A 21,838-nucleotide genomic window follows, 5' to 3' on the forward strand; every position below is an offset into this window, starting at 1 on the left:
AAAGCAAAATAGGAATGAACTACTTCACATCAAACTAAACATACAAATCTAAGATGGAGATAGTAAACAAGAAGAAAGGGAAAGAGAAAAGAAAGGAATCAAGAACATACGTAAACTAGGAAAACAACACAAAAACACAGAAATAAACTCAACAAACTGGTCTAACACAAAATAAAATGAACAACTACTATTACTAATGAACAATAAATTCTAACTCTAAAGGACCAATACAATCAAACTAAAGAACTACACATAACGATTTGGAACTAGAAAAACTACGTACACTACAAATCTGAAAGAAACTGCTAAAGCTAGACATAAACATAAATGAGCAATAAACTTATTAGGTTTTGAAGTAATTACGTCTTAGCAAAGAGCCGTGAAAAACCAAACCTAATTGAGTGAATGACTAAAGCGACTTTTCCACGTTGACTGGCTTGGACACGTCTACCATCTCCGAGAGTGATCACCACGGGACTTTCCATCGTCTCTAAAGACTGGAATAACTCTGCATTCATACACATGTGACAGGTTGCCCCCGAGTCAACAATCCATGGGGCATCGCCATCTATCATAGTGATATACGTTAGGCAGAACATGGGCAGCGAGCCCAACATTCAAATAAGAATCCACGGTTCTAGCGGCTGCTTTGTTAGCTCTATCCCCTCGGCCAGCTTTGGTAGGGTTCTTGACAGTTACTTTTTATGTGGCCTGTTCTGCACTCGATTGTGTTCCTTTTCCGATTAAAGGTCGCTACCAAACCTTTCTCGACCTCTTGGGCTCGACCCATGTCCGCCCCCTTCAGAGACTCATGGAGTAATGTCACAAAATCTTTAACGTTGTTTGTTTTGTGTTGTCTTCAGAATTCAGGTGAATGGGTAACTAAGTGTACTCAGGATGATTGTAAAACACATTGTCAAATATCATAATGCTTTGTGACATTATATAGCATTTTGAGCTATTGTGAGACTATTGAGAGAAAAAGAAACGAGAATCGGCGTGTTGTTTAAAATACTCTTCTAAAAGTAGGCCGTCCCGTCTTGCGCGCCTCAGACTAAGTCATTTTGTGATATCAATATTATTATCAATGCCTCGGACCCGTTTACATCAACACAGGCGCTTGACATGTGACTCATCAAGACGCTGATAAATACTGAGCAACTTCTACTTCAGTGATGGTGACTTTCGTTTAGTAAGTTTTTCGCGCAATCAAGAACTGTGAGTTAATGAGGTCTTTAGTCTAAATGCAACCATTGCAAAAGCCAGCTATATTTAGGATGCAGATTGTTCAATTTTTTAAAGACATTATTTGCGATTAAATTCGTCCCAGTAAGTGAACAATAAGTAGCGGTTTTAATGCTTCTTATCCCCACGGATTTTCCAGTAAAGTTCGATGGGCTTGCCAAGCGTCATTATCCCAAGCATAGCTTATGAGCAAAGGTACATAAAGCTCTAGGCAAAGATAACTGACAATTCAGACAATAATAAAAGAAAGGGCATTGAATAGCGAATTAGTCGGATTCTGTTTGTTTGCCTTTCCCAAAGACCCCAAGCTTCGTCAAAAGTGGGTTCAACTTATGCAACGGGACCAACGGCAACCCACTAGTTTCTCCAAACTCGGAGCTCATGACTTTCTTTGCACCTCATCAATTTTGACTTATTGGTTACCCAAAAGAAACCAACCTCGACGCCCTTCTCTGGAAAGCATGCCGATCGAAGCTGAAACCCGGAGCTGTTCCTGCCATATTCTCATTTCATGGGCTACCATAGTCCCTCAATCGACCATCAAGGCAATATATGTTTTTAGGTATGTAAGTTTTTTTTGTGGGCTAGAATTTCATAAAGCAATAAAATCAAAACTGTTTCCCATGATTTTCTGAGGGAGAAAGATGCCAAGATGTGCTTGGGAATTTCCATCAAAACTTTAAAGGGTATTTTTACCACTGTGTCTACCGAAACCAAAGCTCTGGTATCTGAATCGGTTGTGTAATATTATTTGTCAGAGCAATCATTGAGGTGGAATGTTGGAATGCAATGAAGGTCTCCCTATAATATAAAGTTGCATTAGCTAGAAATAGAAAATGTTCCGAAGAACTGCTCGCGGTTTTCACTCATTGTTCTAAGAGGTTCGAGTAATAAAGTTATCGACGCCATTAAACACGTGCCTCTGAATTCTTGTGCCAAATATCCATCACATTTCAACAGGATTCTCATTGAGATTAAACAACAGTGCAAAGAACCCCGAACTTCAGAGTAATCAAGTGCCAAAACCTAATCAACCCTAGAGCTCCAGATGAGTAGCAGAGGTGGTGACGGGAACGAGTTAACGAAGTACGAGTGGGAATAGTCCTTTTCATTCTCCTTTTCCTCCTCTTGTTGCGGACAAACAAACCTAGGAACACAAGAATGCGCTCCATAATGCCTGACTTTAACGAGGTATTTTTCGCTAAACAACTTATTACTAATCAATTCAAACCCCATATACACCATGAACATTCTTGAAAGACTTTTCAATTCCTATGAGGCTAAATTTGCAAACATCTTTGACATTCCCCTTGGAATAACCAAAAAGCTACGTATTTCTAGTATACTTGAAGCATACCAGCGACTTTTCATCATCATTTTTTTCATTCAATTGTGCTATGAAGCTAAAAGTTAGTTGATCCAGTCACCAAAAGCTTGTGAAACTGTGCTTTTCATTGAAATATTTTGTTGGACATAATGTTTTCAAAAGTGTTGCCGTGTTATCAAACGTAAAATATACGAATGCCTCCCTAGTTCTCATTCACATATCATAATTGTTCGGAATTCAATCTAATCAAGTGATTGGACGTAAAGATGGAATTAATTGAGCACTCGCTCGGCGGGCATGCATCTAATCAGGAAATAACTCACAGCTCTACAAAACCTCGCTAGAAGACGTTCAAGCTTCGACCAAGCTTCGACCAAGCTTTCCTCTCTATGTAGTTCCTGACGTACTCCAGTTCTCGACAAAGTGACATGTTCTTGGTCATAACTAGAGCTGAAAAGATAATTGATGAAATTTGGCAAAATCGCGGCTAAAAACCGCTGGAAACAATGGCTATGTGTGTTGTAATTGTTGAGCACATGCTCGTGTTCATCCCATGTATACAAGTCATTTATATAAAAGCCATACTAGTCAAGAATAAAGTCAGTCACGAAGCGGACATAACATGGCGCAGTCGGCAGGATGGTTGGCCCGTGCAGTTGGGAAAGTAGTTGATAAAAAATGCGGAAAACAAGGGCTTGCTGGGGTACCGTATTGGTAGAGCATCCGCTTTCCAATTTGTAAATCTTGTTTTGATCCCTGGCAAGCTGAGTCCAAGCTTCTTTGCGGTATTTGAATTACAGCATGAGTTTCTGCTGTAACACCTTAAATGGGCGAACCTGGGGCCATTCCCGAGGGTGAGGTAATAATTGATGTTGGCTGTGACGACGAAGCGGGAATATCCCTCAATTGAGACATCCAAAATCAGATGGCAGGCCGAGCGAGAGAGCTGCCATTTAACAATTAGTAATTCGTACTAAACAAAAAAACAAATGCGGAAAACAAGCACTGAGTGGTGTTACCTCCTAATCGAGTGATTGAGCATGAAGATGGAATTCATTGAGCACTCTCTCAGCGGCAAGGTATCTGATCAGGAGCTAACGCATGGCTGTACCAAACCTCGCTAGAAAACGTTCGATCTTCGACCGAGCTCCCCACTCCTCCACTGACTTACTCCATGCCTAAGCTAAGGGAGCAAAAAATAATGAAGGCTGGTAATTCCATTTGAAAATATAATCCAGATTTCAATATTTTAATTACTACTTTTCATATTATTTATAGATTAATTCCAATCAGTTACTGCCCCCGTCTCATCAGAGGGTGGGATGTCACACCATCAGGACCAGGAAAAATTGAAAGCCTGAAGTTCTCGATCTCCTCTAAAACATCTCGATCTGTAACTAGAAGATCGTTCAATAGCTTAACTTGACTAGCCTCGACAGTCTCTACAGACCTTTTGTTTGAGCAATGAGCATTTGCTCCCAAACTCTGTGGAGTTGAAAACGCACTAGAGCGCTGATCTCCAAGCATGTTAGCCTTAGCCTTTGCATCGTCTATGTCTTCCCCATCGACCTCCAAAGGTCCTACAGGGTGTTTCATTCTCCTCTTTGAGTTGGCATAGGGAAAAAAGCCCTCGGATTCGATCAGAGCTCATGGACCACTCTCCTCTCCTCTTTCAATTGATCATTCTCCATAGAGACTTTAATTCTATTTTTGATCAAATTCAATTTTCTTTGAAGGTTTGCTACAACTGCGAGGCTGAAATTGCTATGGAGCCTTTTTGATATTCTGCAACTCTTTTTTTAACACTTGCTTCTTGCACTTCGGAATTCTAACTTATGCCCCACCTTTCGGAACACATTCAGTTATTGCTAGCTTGGAGCAAACCTCTTCAAAGACCAATATCTTGCTCCGTTTATGCACTTGTTTGCATGATTTTGATAAAGCATCAAGTTCTAGCTATAGAGAACTTTCCTCGTTGGGAAACATTCCGATTTTGCGTATGGTGTCGACTTGTGATATTTGTTTTATCTGTTGTGGACCTTTTGCGTTTCGAAGTCATTGACCGATGAAATGCAAATTTGTTAGAGATGTTTCACATCTGACTGACAGCTCCTATAAAGTGAATAGCAGGGTCTTGACACGGTTTGATAACATTTTGGAGCATTCCTTGGCCCATTTAACATTTTACCTTCTTTCCTTTTTCCACCTAAAGTGGTCGATCAATATTGGCTTTGAATAAGCAAAAACACCTTTTTATTTGATCTGTCAATCACAGATAGCATGGTGATGCCAAATGCTTCGAATAAAAACACGGGTCCCTTGGGCCGAAACTTCAATTCCAAGTTTGGAACATATCCACCCAAACCTGACTCTCTTATCCGTGATTGGCGGGCGTTTTTGCAACCATGAAGCCCATCGATCATTATCGTCCCATCTTTATGGGGTGGGTTGGCTTTTTAGTGTTCAGTTTCACCTTTCTTCCTTTTGGCCAATCGGCTTCTCTTGGACGGCCTTTCCTCACCATATTCTCCGATCAAAGCCAGGCCAAGCTTGTCAAGGATTGCCAAGAAGATGACATTCAGTCTTGTCAATTGGTGAGCGTGGATTTTGACGCTCTGAGAGAGGCTCAAACCTTTTTGGTCCCGAACAGCCATTCCGTTCTGTTGGAACGCGTCACCAAGATTGACGGAGACGATGACTCAATCGACTCCTATTTCTATCAGGCACGTATACATGCAATGGGTAATGAATGCTAAGCTTTTCTCAGCTCAATTTATGTTACTGCTTGAATAAAGGATCAATTTGGGAGTACGGCCATCTTGACAGTGACAGGTCCAGCGTCGAGGTATCCTCGACTAACTGCCACCATTACTCTCCACCATAAACATGCCAAACCTGCCGAGACACTTCATTACATCGAAAACTGTGGCATAGATTGTCACGTGTACATTGTGGAAGGGTCCGACAAAAAAGAGTCAATCATGGATGGCGTTCAACCAGACGAATCCGAAACCGAAGGAGCCGTCTCCGAAGAGGACGCAGAATTGGGGAATGATGATGATGATGATGATGACGATCAAATGGATGACCGTCAATCATCCCAAAGTCCGACCATTATCAACGTCATGTTCTATTACACGGATGAATTCGAGGACGTGACCTCGGATATTGTTGGATATGTCAATCAACAAATCATGGCCACCAATCTGGGGTACCAGATGAGCAATATTAACTTGAAGGCCCGGGTGTTTTGCATCGAGAAAATTGCCAACTTTCGCGAGTCAGGCTCACCAATCTCACTTCTTCAAAACTTTGCCAGACTTAAACGTAAGTAAAAACAGGACAGACAATCACTTTATTTGATTTACTTTAATAAAGGCCTTAAAGATGAAGATAAAGATATAGGCTTGCTGGGGTACCCTATTGGTAGAGCATCCGCTTTCCAATTTGCGAATCTTGCTTCGATCCCAGGCTTACCAAGTCCAAGCTTCTTTGCTGCATTTAAAATTACACCATGAGTTGGTGCTTTAACAACTTAAATGGGCGAACCTGCGGTCATTTCCGAGGGTGAGGTTATAATTAATGTTGGCTGTGACGACGAAGTGGGAATCTCCCTCAAATGAGACACCCAAAATCAGATGGCAGGCCGAGCGAGAGAGCTGCCATCTGACTTCGTAGCAAACAAAACAATGGTTAGGATATTAACTTCATTCACTAAAGCTCGGTTGAAAATATGCAGTAAATGATTACGGTATGTTTTAGGAAGCCGGAACAGCGCCGACATCGCAATTCTACTCTTGTCCAAAGTAAAGGACCGAGTTTGTGGCATTGCTTACACGGATGCATTGAGAACCAGAAGTCGATTGTCGTTCGGTTGGATTGCCAAAGGCTGCCCAAGTCATACGCTGGGGCACGAGATTGGCCATACTTTTGGGGCTCTGCATAACCGAGAAATTTCTCAAGGCAGCGTACCCCGGGGGGGATATGCTTATGGGAACTTGATCACATTGGAGAATGGAACCCCAAGCGGACGTCACTCCATCATGGCGTAATAAGCTAAATCAATTTTAGTTTGGCGGCATTCAAGGGTTGACGAAGAAACATATTTTTCTGTTTAGTTACACTGCCCCGAACTACGAATTGACCGTGAATTGCTATTCGGGTCCCGATGTGATTTGCCAAGGTCTCGTAACGGGCGACCACAGGAATGATGTTAAGCGCGTCTTGGTGGGCCGCAAATTGGGAATGAGTCGCATTGGAAATGAACGCAACGCCTGTAGGGGGCTTTCAGCCACAACGACCACCACAACCACTTCAACTACAACAAGCACAAGCACAACCACAAGCTTGGCAATTGAGTCTTCAACTGACACAGAAGATCCACAGGAAACTGTTTCTGACACCGGGACTGAGACGGTTACCAATAACCCCGACCCAGGTACCTCTACCACCACCACCACCACCTCCACCACTACCACGGTTGCACCAGCCAAAGGTTCCAGTGTAGTGTGCAGATTGTGCCGACGGTTGTACTGTGTTGTCTACCCGGCATATTGTTATATTTGCAATCGACCATGTGGTGTGTAAAAAGAAGCCAATCTCACAAGGGAATTCTTTCGCGATCCCAAGCTTTAAAAAACCGCTCAGGATTACGCCTATTTTCGATTTCATTTATTGGGTTTCTTATTTATTGAGAGAGTCTACCCCAAATACCTTGTGGTGAATGGTAAGCTCTGGATGACATCTGCACCTATTTTCATCTTCTATTGGAATACACTAAAGGCTTTGACAAAATCAAAATACTGTTTGATCTTCGTCCCCTAGGAGCTATGGCTTGAGAAAGCAAATGAGTTTGTGTGGACAATGTGAATACCAATTGTAATTAATGTACTTACAATTAACAGAGGTTCCCCAAATGAGAGCGAAGGTGATGAGAAATTGCCAACCACGATGAATCAAGGCCATGGTGAGACTGATGAGGGAACAGAACAAGATCACCTGGAAAAAATGGAACAGACCTTCAAGATCAACTCAAGGATCACCAGCAAAAAGAGCAAAGGTCTCATTGAGATTTGGGTTTGTCGACCGCATGGGGCATTGTGTTCAAAAGTTGAAGAAAGGCAATGGCTCAGAATATTCCAGGGGAATTAAGAACTTTTCTGTCAAATCCCCACAGATTAGGGAGAAGGCAAGTAAGAAACAAAAGGACTCGTCTAAAGAGGGCTGAACCTGGTGACGGAGAATGTCTCGAGGCCCCACGTCAGAGAAGAAAGACATCAACAAAACTGTGCTCTGCTTTAGTCAAAGATTGCTTCAATTTAACTTTATCCATTACCTACGGCTCTATTATCAGCAGCACTGAACACACTCCAAAACTACGGTTGAACTCTAGGTGACGATTTTCATTTGTCTTCAACTCTTTTTGACGTAAACTTTTTTCTCTTTGTCTGAAACGAGGAGCATTAGATTATCATAGAAATGAGGCTGCACCACACAGGCCTGTCCGCCTAAAATGCAGCACTTATTTAGACCTCTTGCTTTTTTCTCGCTGTTCCTTTTTGCAGCACAAACCCATATCAACTTGCAAAAAGAGTGTTTTGAGAAGGTGTTTTCAGCCTTTACTGTTCGCTAATAACGTAGATGGAGCTCAAAATATGGAGCAACAAAGAGTTGCACGATGGTGCAAGGTGCCACAAAGCAAATAAATGCAAAATTTTCTGAACTTGCACACCCCAGACTTTTTTGACACCCTCGCTAGGTCACCACATTGCCCTGGTTGTTTACTGTTCGACTTTGCAATCTATAAGTGTTTGAAGGGCAAGTTGTCAGGGGTCTATTTTTAGACAAAAGACCAGCTCAAGACCGCCACAAAGCCGAGCTTCATGGCTGATGTGGGCAACATCAAGTGATATGCCTTTCGCTAGGTCCTAGTTATTGATTGCATTCAAGTCCATACCCTTGTACTACAATATTATTTGCATTACATATATTCAAAACCAAATCAAGAAGTGTTTAGGCGCACACACCTGTACAGTGTAAGACAGGCATAAAGCAGAAGAAGTACAAATGATTTTGGAACTCCCTGAAGTAGATCTACAAAAGAATATTTTCAATAATGCAAAAAGAACCCAGTCCTCATTTTGAATTATTTCTTAGTGAGCTCAGGTTACTGGACGAATAATTTGCAAGAAAATGTATAAAATGGTTCTTTTGTCAACCGAGAAATCAGTCTAATCTGAACATTGGTTCCTTGTCTGTGAGAGTGGAACAAATGTTCCAAAATTCAGGAAAAGGTAGAGTATCTGAAAAAGTTGCACTATTCTGTTTGTGTCAAACGAAAACGACTACTGAAACCCGAATATTACCAAAAAGGTTCGGTTATGCTTCTTCTTTTTGCTAGAAGGTTACAATTTTGGCAGTTATTGGTGATGAGCATATTCAAATGGAGATCTTTTTGGCATAAAAAATGACTCAGCCTCCGAATATGAACACGAAATGAAGACATTGCTGTTAGATAGGAAGCTCTTGTTCCAACTCTAGTGGTGCGAGTGTCTCGCCTGAGCCAACTTTGAGAATGAAGTCCCAAGGGACAGGCTATGCGAACCTAAGTTACAAAGTCTCTTAATGGAATTCAGAGATTCATCTATTAGCATGATGGAATAAATTTCAAATCCCATCACGTACTTTACTTAGACATGGTAGCGTCAAGAAAAACCAGAACAGCATTAAGGTGACAAGTGTTTCAGCCTTTTATTCAACTATGTCTTCTCTCATCCTTAACTCTACTCCTTTGCTCATTATTTGTTTTCCTTATTTTATCCATTTCCTAGGATGAATATCTACCACTCTACAGAGAAAAGCATCCAGTCATACACCGGTATACGACGACGCAATAACAAGCAAACTCCTTACCTGCCAATCCCTAGGGAGACGGTTCATGCAAAGCGACTTGAACAGTGTTTTAGTACTTGGGTATACTTCTAGCTTTCTTGAAAGTTGGTCCTCTTTTTCCAAAACCCGAGACAAAATGGTTGAAGTTTAGCACTAATTGACGATGGAGCGTTCGAGTCTTGTACAGTCGTGTGCATTTCAATGCATAAAGGAAAGCGCTTTTCTAGTATGATTGTCTTCAGAGTACAGTTAATACGGAGTATCTCGAGATACTTAAGTACAGTGTTGAAAGCAAGCACTTTTACTTCTGGCATTTTGACAAATTGATATTGTTAGAGAGGTCGCCGGTTCGATACCCCTCCCTACCTTCTCAAAGAGGCTCAAGCCACTAAAGGTCATTCATTTAGAAAAATGGACGAAGGGATGAACGGAGCAAAATTGTATCCAGAATTGAATACAAGAGGACTCAGGCTATTACAAGACTGTATTCAGCAAAGTAATTGTTTCACTATTCACTTTTGCGTTTTATTCATCTTTCAAAACCTACAGCTTTCCAAAGTGAAAAAGGTTTCCTCAAGCTGTTCCTATTCAGACCTGTCATTTGCTGTCAAAATGTACTTCTAAATGGCAAAGGAAAAACATATGTTGGAATGCATTGCCACTCGAACTAAGACAGACGTCCTCTTGTGCCTCGTTCAAAACGGCCCTGAAGACACTGGATTTCTGTTCCTTTTTATGGTTCCTTTTGGTGGATCTGGCCAACCCTTAAGTATAAGGTTAATCGGGAATTTTAGCCAAAAACTTGTCCAAGTCTGACTTAAATTCTGTGACTGGTTTAACGCCTACATACGCCCAACGAATATTTGAAGACAGCAAATTGAACAATGAAGGAACCCGAGAGAGAAAAGAGTCGGACTTCATTGTTTTAGCTAGCTTGGATTCTCGAAGGTTTGAAGGTCCTCTCAAAATGCACGCTAAACCTCTACGATCACTCCAAAAGAGTCTTATTTTGATCTCGCACCCAAGCAAGCTGACACCTGTCTCAATTTAGTCGTCTGTTGTTCTAAATTAGTTCCATTGTAAATGTCCATGTCCCTTCTTTCCCTAACCTGTACACTCTGTACACTCTTACGTGTTATGGGTGGCCATACAATCAACAAATAAATGATAAACATCAGCTATTTGATAGGCGGTTCCAAGACAACGGTCCACTCGAACCCGCGGAAAACTCGACCCAGCCGGCAAATCAACCCAGAATAACTCGACCCACCGGAAAATTTGACTCACCAGACAACCCAACCCAGTACAGAATTTACGTTCCCTTCATCCGTACGTCCGTGATCTAAGAACGGGTGCAGGACCATAGAAAGTATTGAAGACGACCAAGGAATCCTTCATCAAAAAGCGGATGTTATTGTCAATCTTTTAAACAATTACTTCTCGCAAGATCATGGAAGGTATCCTTAAAGACAACATGACTAAGTTTCTCGATGATTAAAAGGTGATAACTTCCGATCAACGTGGTTTTCGATCCGGTTTTTCCTACACTACAAGTAAAATAATTTTTCGTAATTTCTTGACCCATTCGCTTGAAAACGAGTGTGGCCTGTGGGTTTTGTGTTTATGGACGTCGACAAAGCCTTCGATAAAGTTGACCACTCCCTTCTAACTAAAAAAACTCAAATGGGCGGGAGTTCGTGAGGTGGGAGTTTTTACGATGGATCCGAGCATGGCTCACAGATAGGTTCCAGAAGGTTGTGCTGAACGGCCATTCATTGGAATGGAAGACAGTGACTTCTGGTGTGCCCCAAGGCAGTGTCCTTGGCCCTCTTTTATTCCTTATCTTGATCAACGACCTGACACCTCTAAATGGGTCTAAATCAATGCGATTTGCTGACGACGTAAAAATCTTCCGCCAAATCAAGAGTCCCTTGTGTCGAGTCAATCTATAGGCCGATTTGAATGTCGTTAGTGAATGGGCTAATCGTAACCAAATGCATTTTAATGTCTCGAAATGCATGGTTTGGGGTGTTGGTCGTAAAGCTCTAGATTCGAATTTTGACTACAAGATTACGGGAATTTCTCTTCACAGACAGCCGAGTCATGTCGACCTGGGGGTCACGTTCAACGAAAGGCTCAACTTTAGTAGCCACTGTATTAGAATCACATCAAAAGCTAACAAAGTCATGGGTATGATGAAGAGGCATTTCTTGTCGAGGGACCCTGATACGTTCACTAATTTTTTCAAGATTTATGTACGACCCCTTCTCGAGTTCCAAGTATGGAACCCTCCAAACAGAGGGGACATTTTTCGTATAGAGAAGGTGCACAGAAGGGCCACCAAGATGGTAAAAAACTTGTGGTACATTTCTTATCCAGAAAGGCTATCTTTGTTCTCTCTTCAGACGTTAGTCTTGGACTTGACTTTTACGTTCAAGGTGTGCTCGAGGCAAATAACAATTTCACCTTCGGGGATGCACCACCGTTCTTCGCTCATGAAGAAACAGATCGAATGATGACCCGGAAACTAAAAAAATAAGCCTCCTTGTGAACCAGTGGCCAAATCTCGAGTACGGTACCATTCATTTTTCGTGCCTTGTTCCCGTGTATGGAACCCCTTGCCAATGTCCCACAGACATGCTCGGACATTGAGGGCGTTTAAGAATAACTTTTTAACCCTAGATACCAATCAAAATGTTTAGCACCCTATTGGGTCCCATCTGCTATTCTATCTCCCCTTACCCCCTACCAACCAATACTCTCCTATCATCAATGTGATGTATGACTAGACTGGTTTAAACAATAAACAATACATGAGCGTAACCACGGACTTCCAGAAATGTGGATTGCGAACGGAAGCAAACATTTCTTCTCTCCCAAACAAATCACTTTCTTCAAAAGAATTGGCACTTTATAGGATCACAAGATCTTGTTAAAGAGATAAACTGGGCCAAATTTGAGCCCAAAACCATGCTTAGGGTGCTCAAGAGGTGTGACCAAAGTTACGTTCTAATTACTAGACAACGTTCAAATTTTCAGCGTGCTCCTGATCACATAAGTTTGAAACAAACCATTTTACGAGACAATATTTTCAAGGGACCTGACTTCAATTGTACGTTTTTATCTTGCTACTTTATTTCTGATATGGCTCAAAACCAACAGCACTCCATATTTCGATAAGTTCGTGGCGAAATTTACTAGCCATAAAAGGATCATCAGACGTAATCAACGGTGATCAAACAGTTTTGTCACGCAACCTAGATTTGATAAGTTTTGACTTTATTTTTGAAATTTTTTTTACCCACAACCGTTTGCTAAGTCATGAACATCTGAGTTAGTTTTGAAGGAGTATCCGTTAAACCATCATGCAACTCATGAGACCATGGATCTACCGAAAAGTTATCCTTACATAATCTGATGCAAAATAGCCAGCCGGATGTGACCTCACGAATGATTTGATCATCAACATCCGAGCAAAGGTGACCAGATCATCTGGGATGGGGGAACCTTTGAATGGGAAGAGATTTGTTAAATCCTATGGATAAATGAGGAACTCTTGCCAAGGATATAAAATTTGACAAAATGGAAGGATAATGGACGAATTTATAACTTATCACAAGAGTGTCCGAAAGAGATTATAAAGAGAGAAGTAAATTCACAAAAATGATGCAGCCCGCTTTGGCACTTCGAAATACCCTGGGGCTAGCATTGGGGTTACTTCCAGCGCCGGGGTTTGAACCCACGACACCTAGGGAGAGGATTCTTGCCTTGCTCACGCTGCCTCTTAGACCGCTCGGCTGCACCAGCTCCTTAAATTTTTTTATTAGCACTGGTCTGTTTTTTAGCATCAAACTAGCATTGTTTGCATAGTCCAAGCATTGTGAGATCTTGTCTAGCATTTTAGCATATTTCTAGCATTTTTTCACTGACAAAATGACCAAAAGGGAAGGAAAAAAAATCTCACAAGGGAACTACCTTTGGCGGTGTTAACAATGTTCTTTCATAGGATCCCTTTCCAATTGCATGAAATTGATACGCTGTAGCCAAACAGCTAATTCCATTGTTTACTTTACATAAATGAACCAAATGATTTATTCTAATTGCTTCTCAATTCAAAGGGAGATTTAGCCTAATTTCTGTTTGTAAACAGATTTTTGGCCCGCCAAAAGATTTTGAGTTCGCTAAAACAAATCAAACAATTAATTAAAATGGTCATTGAGTGTTTAAGGACGAAGTACCAATCATTAAGTAAATGTAAGCATGGGTTAATTTCACTATAATATCCAAACAAACATAACTGTTTTGGTTAGTTTCTTTGTTCTCCGAAAAGTATTCCCCCCCACCCCAACACATTTGAGGTAAACCAAATCACAAGATTCAGAAATAGCAAAAAAATCAAAATAGAAGAGATTGACAACAATTGAGCTCTATGGATAAAGAACCTTATTGCAGCTCTTGCTAATGTCTGCTTTGAAGTATGATGCACGAATAAAAAACATTTTATCTTATTTTCTTGATCTAATCTCACCCAAGATGAGCAGTTTTTGGCGATAAGTTCAATTTTAATTGTGTGTAAAAAACCTTGTTCAAATCCTGAAAATACATTTTTGCTCAAATAAAACTTGTCACTTTTTGGTGTTCCCTTCTAAGTCTCAGGGTTCAACATTAGGAGAATATCATAAACACAACTGCATCAATTTTTACTGCCAGGTTTTTCTTTTGATTTTTGTGTTTTTCAAATGTTTTTTATATATATATAAAGTATAATTTTCAAGATGTCGCCTGAACATGTCCTGTAAAAGAGTGCCAAATATAATCTAATTGTGAAACTGAAGTTCCTTATGAGCACCATGAATACTTTGCTTTTCTTAAAAAAGTAGCATTGTTCTAGCAATTTCGAATCCCAAATAATACTTTTTAGCATTGATTTTGCACGAGCTAGCATTGCTGGCTGAAAAAATACCCGGCCAGTCTGACCCTTGGGTGATGGTGAAATTGGTGAAATGAACTCAAAGTAGTGTCACGCATTTCAAACTATCCTAAAAAAGGCTAAATCAAGAAGTTATACCACGTTTCAGTCATACTTATGTGAGTATTTATTTGAAGCCTTTTCCAAATGTTCAGTCTCTTTTAAAATACTTAGCAAGTACTAACATTAACCGTTTTACTTTTTTCTGGAGTAAATATTATTTATGTATTGCACATATAAAACTGAGATCTTTACTTGGGCTCAGCTAATGGTTGTTGAAGGTTTGCAACAATGCCACAAAAAGTCATGAAATCTTAGAAAATTATCAAGCTTATAATAAAGCTTCTCTGCAAGAAACTGTTCCTTAAACCATGGAAAATGGAAGAGCTGGGAACTTGTTGAAGCATACGGATAAGTTTTTGACTAAAATTCCCGATCAACCTTATATTCATGGTTAGCCAGATCAGCCGACTCCAATTCGTTGGTCGATCAAATAACATATATAACTAAAAGCCAAGTACAATTGATAAATTTCTCGGCTTGAACGGCTGGGATTCCAATCTCAATAGCGGTAAGGAAGTCGGCAAAAGATTTTTTAAAAAAATATGTACTCGACCCAAAGGAAGTTTGATAAACGTTATTCTCCAACAATTAGTTGGCGGTGCTTATTTTCAAATTTGTGGTAAATTGTTAAAAGGTTTGGAAATGAATAACGTCTACAAGGGACAATTTCGCTCTGAATCAGGTCTTTCGTTCCACCGAAATTTCAATGAGGATTTCAATGAGGAGATAAAAATAATAAGGCAATGCAAATACAAGATTTAAAACCACTAGGTCCCCGGTTTGATTCTCCTCCCCGATCTTTCTCAAGGAAACTTTTAATCGCTAACCCCACCCACAGACGGAGAACCAATCTGAAACGGACTGTGACACACTGCCTATCGGAAATAAGTTGGACGATGTGATGGCTAGCTTTGCTGGCCGAGCGAGGTTAATTCCTCTGACCCTAGTACCCCAAATAAATATATTAAAAAAAAATCAGCCCTGATTTTTCTTCTTCAAGATGCGTAAATTGAAAATAATATAAAGTGGCAATTTAAGTCATGGTTACCTAGAAAAAGAGAGCTACCAATAAGGAAAGGCCTCTCTGGAAAGTGAGAAACGAGAGACGAGTATTTTTTTGATTTTTAGGTGGTAACAAGTTTTTTGGAGGCCTCAAAGTTTTCTGGGTTTGTAACCGTTGCAAAGAATGGCATTCAAAGTAAAAACTGTTATGTCTGAACGTATAAAAACAATTACAACATTGCCAAATATACTGGGATTACAATTCCTTTTTTGAAAAACGAACGAAATACTGTTATTTCGTTGCTACTGCCCTGGAGGTGAGATTCTTATCATTCCGGATTTGCAGCTGATCTGTGGGCTGGAGCGCCATGGTAGTACGGCTCCGGAACGGATGGTTTTCCCTCAACTTGGTCGTAAATAGTGGCACCGTCCGCTTTTTAATCGTCTGTCCATCCTGAATCCTGACTGATATTGGGCAACCGTTGTCCGGATTAATCTGGTAGATAAGGCAGCCCCAACCTATGTGAGGCACCTATTATGTTTCAGGGAAATATGCCACCTAACCGCAGTTGGGGCCCCGGGGTGGGTCCCGTTGTCCGGGGCGGACTCAACCACTTGGTTTGGTTCCATTGAGATCTTGTCCAGATTTTAGGAGGCTTAGCTGGCGTGCATATGAGCAAGCTTAACCTCCTTCCCCGGCATGTCCCTTTGGGGAAATGTGGAGCGGGAACAAGGTAGCACCACGTTCACGGTTTTAGTTCTGGATAACAAAATATAAATGACAGACAAAGTCACTTTTCACACCCCAACCTTGTCATTGGGAACTCCATACCGTGAATCGTGACAGGCTTGGAATGATTCGCAAGCTCTTTCGGTATGAAGCTGTTGTTTCCGCATAGGTAGCGAATCACCGGATCTTTGCTATCTAGAAGCCTGGAGACTCGATTTTCCCTAGTCTAGCCACCGTGGTGAATGAACTTGGGATAGAAAGGCCTCCAGACTTGTTGCTTGCGTGAAAGAAGCCTAGCGGGGTATCGTGTGGGAGATGTGGAACACCTCGGACGAATTTTCTGATCAGACGATCAGTGCAGAGCCACCTCTTTGGTGTATACTCTGACAGCTTGAGCGGATAGTATAGGGAAGTTATAACAACTGTTCTCAATATGTGTAGTTTTTGTTGTGGTTTCAAGAGACACGTCTTGAGCCTAGTTAGTTGGACATCATTGCTGGGTGTCTCTACACCACGAGCGCCCAATTCCACACCTAAGTACCGGTAACACTCATGGTGATTGCATCGACCATGCTGCCCGTTGCAGTGGTTAGGATGGGCTTCCTAACAACGAACCACTTCTTTTTTGCCTGCCAAGCTCCAATTTGGAGCGTCTTACATGTACTTGGGTTGAGGTGCATGCCACACATCCTCAGCGCCTTCTCAAATTGGCCAAATGTTTTGCTCAGCCCCCCTGGGGTTTCGGCCACCAGGAAGGTGTCATCGGCCAGCATACCGTAGTTTAAGAGATCACCCCTTCCTAATTTCACTCCAACACTCATATCGACCTCCATCAAGTAGTTGAATATGTGACATGACAAGGGGGTCTCCTCCCTGACGAACGCCAACGTTACAGCTTATGACACGATCCTCTGGGTCGGACTCCAGCACTTTTGTGAGGCCAGAGTGCGCATCTTTAAGGTATTCTACCAATGGCGGTGGAATTCCCACGGAAACACAGGCTCTAAGCATACTGTCGTGACTGACAGAGTCGAACGAACGCCTTCCTGACAACACAAAGACAAAAGGTTTTAATTTGTAGTCGAAAGTTTCTTTTTGATGTATCCTGCAACACGCAAGACAACGAAATACCAAAAGCCGTGTTTGAACAATCGGCTCAATCTGCTTGGGACACAGGGTATGTTGCATGGCCAAAATCAACATTTTGTTTAATCACAAGACCTCGGAAAAGAAAAGTCGCATTTTCGGCCGAAACATTTTGCTCTCAACTAGAAAAAAGCGCGAAAAAGTTGATGTATTGTGGAAAAAGTTGGGAAAATCTGAATCATGGTAAGTAGAGCCTAACTACAGCTCCCTGTTTTCGTTGACCTTCCCAAACAGAAAAATATGGAATACAATATGATATTCGGTTTGTTGGTAGACCAGATACTGTTAAAAATATAGGTGTAGTTAGTAACGAGAATTCTATTCCTTGCAGCAGCTAGTAAATCATGCGAAACCCCAAATCAAACCAAAAGATAAAATTGCTTTAAACGACTGAATTCTGCGCAAGTGCTGATGCAAATTAAAATGGTCCCCAACACACACGAGGAAAAACTTGTTAAGAAGGAAACAGACAAGGTCCCAAAAGACAAAACGCCTAAAAGTGTTCTAATATATGAAAAAAAAGATCTAGGAGACATGACGAAAAAGAGTCGAAAAGTGGAAAAATGGTAATTCGGGTCCAACATTTTTCTGCCAAAAGAGTGAAAAGCTTTTTTCAAGTTTTAAGTTTTTGATTTTTTTCGACGACTTTTCGTCACTATTGTCACAGAGGTCATACAACTATGGAAATGGTGAAGAAATTCGCCAAAAACATTGCAGGTGCATTCCTCAGTTCCAAAAATATGGTATTCCTTTCTATTTCACAGGTTATGGTTATGGTCGCTGTCTTTAACTTCGCTCGTAATCTGTCGTCTTTATCGAGTGTTCAAAGGAAGGCCCCTTATGACTCGATTTCAACAGAGAGTGGTCGGAATAGTTGGGATGATGTTGGGGACTTCAAGCAAGGAGAGACCCAACCCCCCCAAAACCCTCGCCTAGTGTAATGAAACCTATTCGGTCAGGAACGATGTTCTTGAGCTATATTTGTATACGGGAAAGTCTAAGTTAGGTGGTGTGTGTTGGAATTGCTGGATACAAATGGTAAGCCCAAGTACAAGTACAGTTTGAAGTATTTGGTGAATGCGGAGTCCATCGTCTCGCATACGAATTTTGCAACAAATCCTGTGATCCAAACCGGCCATCCATTGTAGGGTTTGTAGGTTTGAAAGACACTCAATACCAAAGGAAACGGGAGGTCAATTCATCACTTTCTTGGGCGTAAACCTATATAGGAAAGAAATCATTTACTGACTATCTAACCTCCATGGTGGCCTCTTTCTAGGGTGTTCATGATCTGGCCATTTGGTCACCCTAATTCAAGAAAAGCTCCAAGAGCGATCCTGTTTTGGAGAAATCTGGCATGTTTTCTGACATGATTTCATAACTTTGCCAGTAGTCTTCGCATTTTTTTCTTTGAGGATCTTTTTGTAAGACGTGGATTGTGTTGAAATGTAAAATGTTTGATCATGTAAAATGTGGGTAAGAATTTATTCAATGCAATGTGGGCTAGCTGGTTATTCTTAGAGTTAGAGGTAACGTGAACAAGGCAAGAATCTTATCCTCAGGTATTGTGAGTTCAAAACCTGTGCCCATGGTTATCATGACAGAGCTCTCTTTTCCATGTATATGGTACTTGGTACATTGGTACAGGAGGCATAGATAGCCCTTACAGCTCATAGAACGTGTGAGTGCAAGTTTAATTAAACTTTGTGGACACTCGGGTAAGTCTTGGGCAAGTTTGTAGTCCAGACAGACGATATTTATCTGAAAGTTCATGCCGGGCCTAGTCATGACAACCACCAGATGTGGAGGTAGCTACAATGATGGGGTGATACTTGTGCATGCTTTGGGTGGCATGTTTTCGGCCCGATCTGGAGCGCATATGACTGTTTCTGGCACGTTTCAAGCGATATTTTGGCCGCTTGTGAGCTCAGAGCGCTGGCCTCCCTGATTGGAACGTGTGACGAACAGCTACATTTCAGCATTACCGAAACCACGTGGTGGCATAGATTGACTCCGTGTCCGAGAATCCGAATCAACATGGAAAAGAATCGCTATCCCTTGCCGGTGACATTGCTGTCCGGCTTTTTGGGCTCGGGTAAGACCACTCTGCTCAAGCACATCCTGGAGAGCCGCGATCCCAACCTGAAAGTGGCTGTCTTGGTCAACGACATGGCCGAACTCAATATTGATGCTGCCTTGGTGAAGAACGCTAATGTGCTTCAGCAGCAGGAGAAGATGATTGAGATGCACAACGGCTGCATCTGCTGCACTTTGCGCGAAGATCTGCTCCTGGAATTGACCCGGCTGGCCTTGTCCAATCACTTTGACGCCATCCTCATTGAAAGCACGGGCGTGAGTGAGCCGCAACAAGTGGCCGAGACGTTCACGTTCGACTTTGAGCATGACCACGACCACGATGGGGAACACGACCACGACCATGAGAAAGAACATCCAGGCCAAAATGACCAGGATCAAGAAGCCCTGTCTGACAAGATCAAGGCCCAGACTGAGAAACGGCAGGACATGTTGGAGGAGTTGGGCGAAGCCTTGGCGCAAGTGGGTCAGGTCATCGGACACAAGCCTCACAGCCTGAATGATATCACCCGATTGGACACGTGTGTGACCGTGATCGATTGCCAAGCCTTCAGTGGCGACATCACTTCGTGTACCACACTCTTGGAGCGTTATCACGAAAAGGGGCGTGGATGAGGAGGATGATCGTAACATCGCTGAGCTCTTTATCGATCAAATCGAATTTGCCAACGTGGTATTGTTGAACAAGACTGATCTCGTGCAAGAGAAGAAATCCAGGCCATCCGACAGTTGGTTCACGTGCTCAATCCCACGGCCAAGGTGGTCCTTACCCAACATTCGAAAGTGCCTTGTGAAGCCATCGTGAACACGGGTCTCTTCAATATGGACGTAGCTGCCCGTAGTGCGGATGGCTCAAACCTTGCAAGAAGAGGTCAAACCCGAAACGGAAAGTACGGCATCAGCAGCTTCGTTTATCGGGCTCGAACGCCTTTTCATCCGCGACGAATCCATCAGTTCCTGGAGAAGTTGTTCCTCTTGGAATTGGTCACGTATGACGAAGTGATCGAAGAAGAAAAGGCCATGAACGAGGTGAATCCGAAGCTGCCACCGACGTGGCCAGCGATAAACCCATTGAGAATGAAGAAAAAGACCAGGCCAGGCAGAGAACTGAGTGACGAGGACTGTGAGGCGGCGAAAGCGAAACGTGATGCCACCTATGCTAAATGCCAAAATATATGAAGACCAACTTTGGCCAAATCTTTCGTTCCAAAGGCTTCATGTGGCTAGCTGGTCGGGATTTTCAATTTGCCGAGTGGAGTCAGGCCGGAGCCAACTGAAACTCTTGCGGCGATCCCTGGATGGGCGTGATGCCCCAGGGCGCTCCCCGAAAAGACACGGATGTGGCTCGTCAGATCGAGAAAGACATGGTGCCCGGTTTGATCCAGGATCGGAGGCAGGAGCTCGTGTTTATCGGCCAAGAGCTCAAGAAAGAGGCTCTCATCAAGGCCTTGATGAATGTCTGCTGAAGCCGGAGGACAACCCAAGTCCAAAGTGGCCAAAGGAACAAGTGAGGATGAGAGGAAGAAATGCTTGGAAATTTGGTTGGAAACTAAGGATCCTGTGAGAACGATGGTGATTGACCGTGGCGAGTGTGTGAAGGTCAATTAATGCCTTGATAGAAAGTGACGAAACATGAGAGGAGAGACACATCACGGAACCAGATGGAGATCACAAACCTTCGACGGGTGACTCCGAACCCAAGAAGAAGAGGCTCAAGAAAAGTGACTAGTTACATCGTGTTCCACTTTTTACTGCCGCTCATGTGAATTAAGAAATACATATTCTTTGATTTCCCAAGAATTCCCAGACTTAGTTTTGAAGCTTTGCTCTGGTATTGTTTGAATTGTAAGTCGTTTACGCGATAAAGAGAACCTTTCCTGGTCGTCCAAATATGAGCAAAGGCTGGCTGACTGTTTTTGTACTTCCCATGAGAACGGTTGTTTGAAAAACGTCCGACGTTATTGGCAACAAGTCCTGAAAACACAAATAGGGTCAACGTTGTGCCATAGAAAGACTAACCCGAGTTTGTAAAAAAAAAGGTATCGGTTAATCATAGGAAGTCTTCCCATATCATTCGAACAACTCCAATATTTGACCATTTTCTTAAAAATATCATCAGATATAGGTACGTACCAAAAGCATGAAATGAAACTCAAACATGGCGCTCTTTTGAATTTATTCTTTTATTTATTGGAAAACTCGTACTTATTTATAATTGAGCTTCGTAACATTGCAAGCCCACCATTCCATCACTTTTTTCACATCTGCAAAACCATCTATCAATGCTTGAAACAAGATCTAGTTGACATGCTTTTGAGTTTCCTTATCAAAGACAAGCATTTGTGTAATGTAAAAGTCCATCCTTCTCTTT

At 42.0% G+C, this 21,838-nt stretch overlaps 3 protein-coding genes across 4 annotated transcripts in view; 2 read left to right on the forward strand and 1 right to left on the reverse strand.

Moving 5' to 3' along the window:
* LOC131879319 (zwei Ig domain protein zig-8-like) overlaps positions 1-21,838 on the reverse strand; it is an 85,701-nt gene that overhangs the window by 24,230 nt on the left and 39,633 nt on the right. The window contains exons 1-2 of one of the 2 annotated variants that reach the window (XM_059225609.1): positions 12,873-12,941; positions 7,468-7,570 (exon numbers count right to left, since the gene is read on the reverse strand). In XM_059225609.1, coding sequence (XP_059081592.1) covers positions 7,468-7,570; positions 12,873-12,932 — 163 coding nt within the window. In that variant the 5' untranslated portion in view covers positions 12,933-12,941. Of the gene's footprint in view, positions 1-7,467; positions 7,571-12,872; positions 12,942-21,838 lie in introns of those variants that run through there. The other variant, XM_059225610.1, reaches the window with a different exon arrangement.
* On the forward strand, positions 4,900-7,373 carry LOC131879314 (uncharacterized). The gene is made up of 4 exons (XM_059225603.1): positions 4,900-5,295; positions 5,368-5,899; positions 6,335-6,620; positions 6,691-7,373. The coding sequence occupies exons 1-4, from the start codon at positions 4,978-4,980 to the stop codon at positions 7,157-7,159; spliced, it is 1,605 nt and encodes a 534-aa protein (XP_059081586.1). The 5' UTR covers positions 4,900-4,977; the 3' UTR covers positions 7,160-7,373.
* Positions 19,374-20,552, forward strand: LOC131879321 (zinc-regulated GTPase metalloprotein activator 1-like). The gene has a single exon (XM_059225612.1). It carries the CDS (start codon positions 19,411-19,413, stop codon positions 20,080-20,082), a length of 672 nt encoding a protein of 223 aa, XP_059081595.1. The 5' UTR covers positions 19,374-19,410; the 3' UTR covers positions 20,083-20,552.

The sequence above is a fragment of the Tigriopus californicus genome, chromosome 4 (genome assembly GCF_007210705.1).
Source record: "Tigriopus californicus strain San Diego chromosome 4, Tcal_SD_v2.1, whole genome shotgun sequence".
Taxonomy (NCBI): domain Eukaryota; kingdom Metazoa; phylum Arthropoda; class Copepoda; order Harpacticoida; family Harpacticidae; genus Tigriopus; species Tigriopus californicus.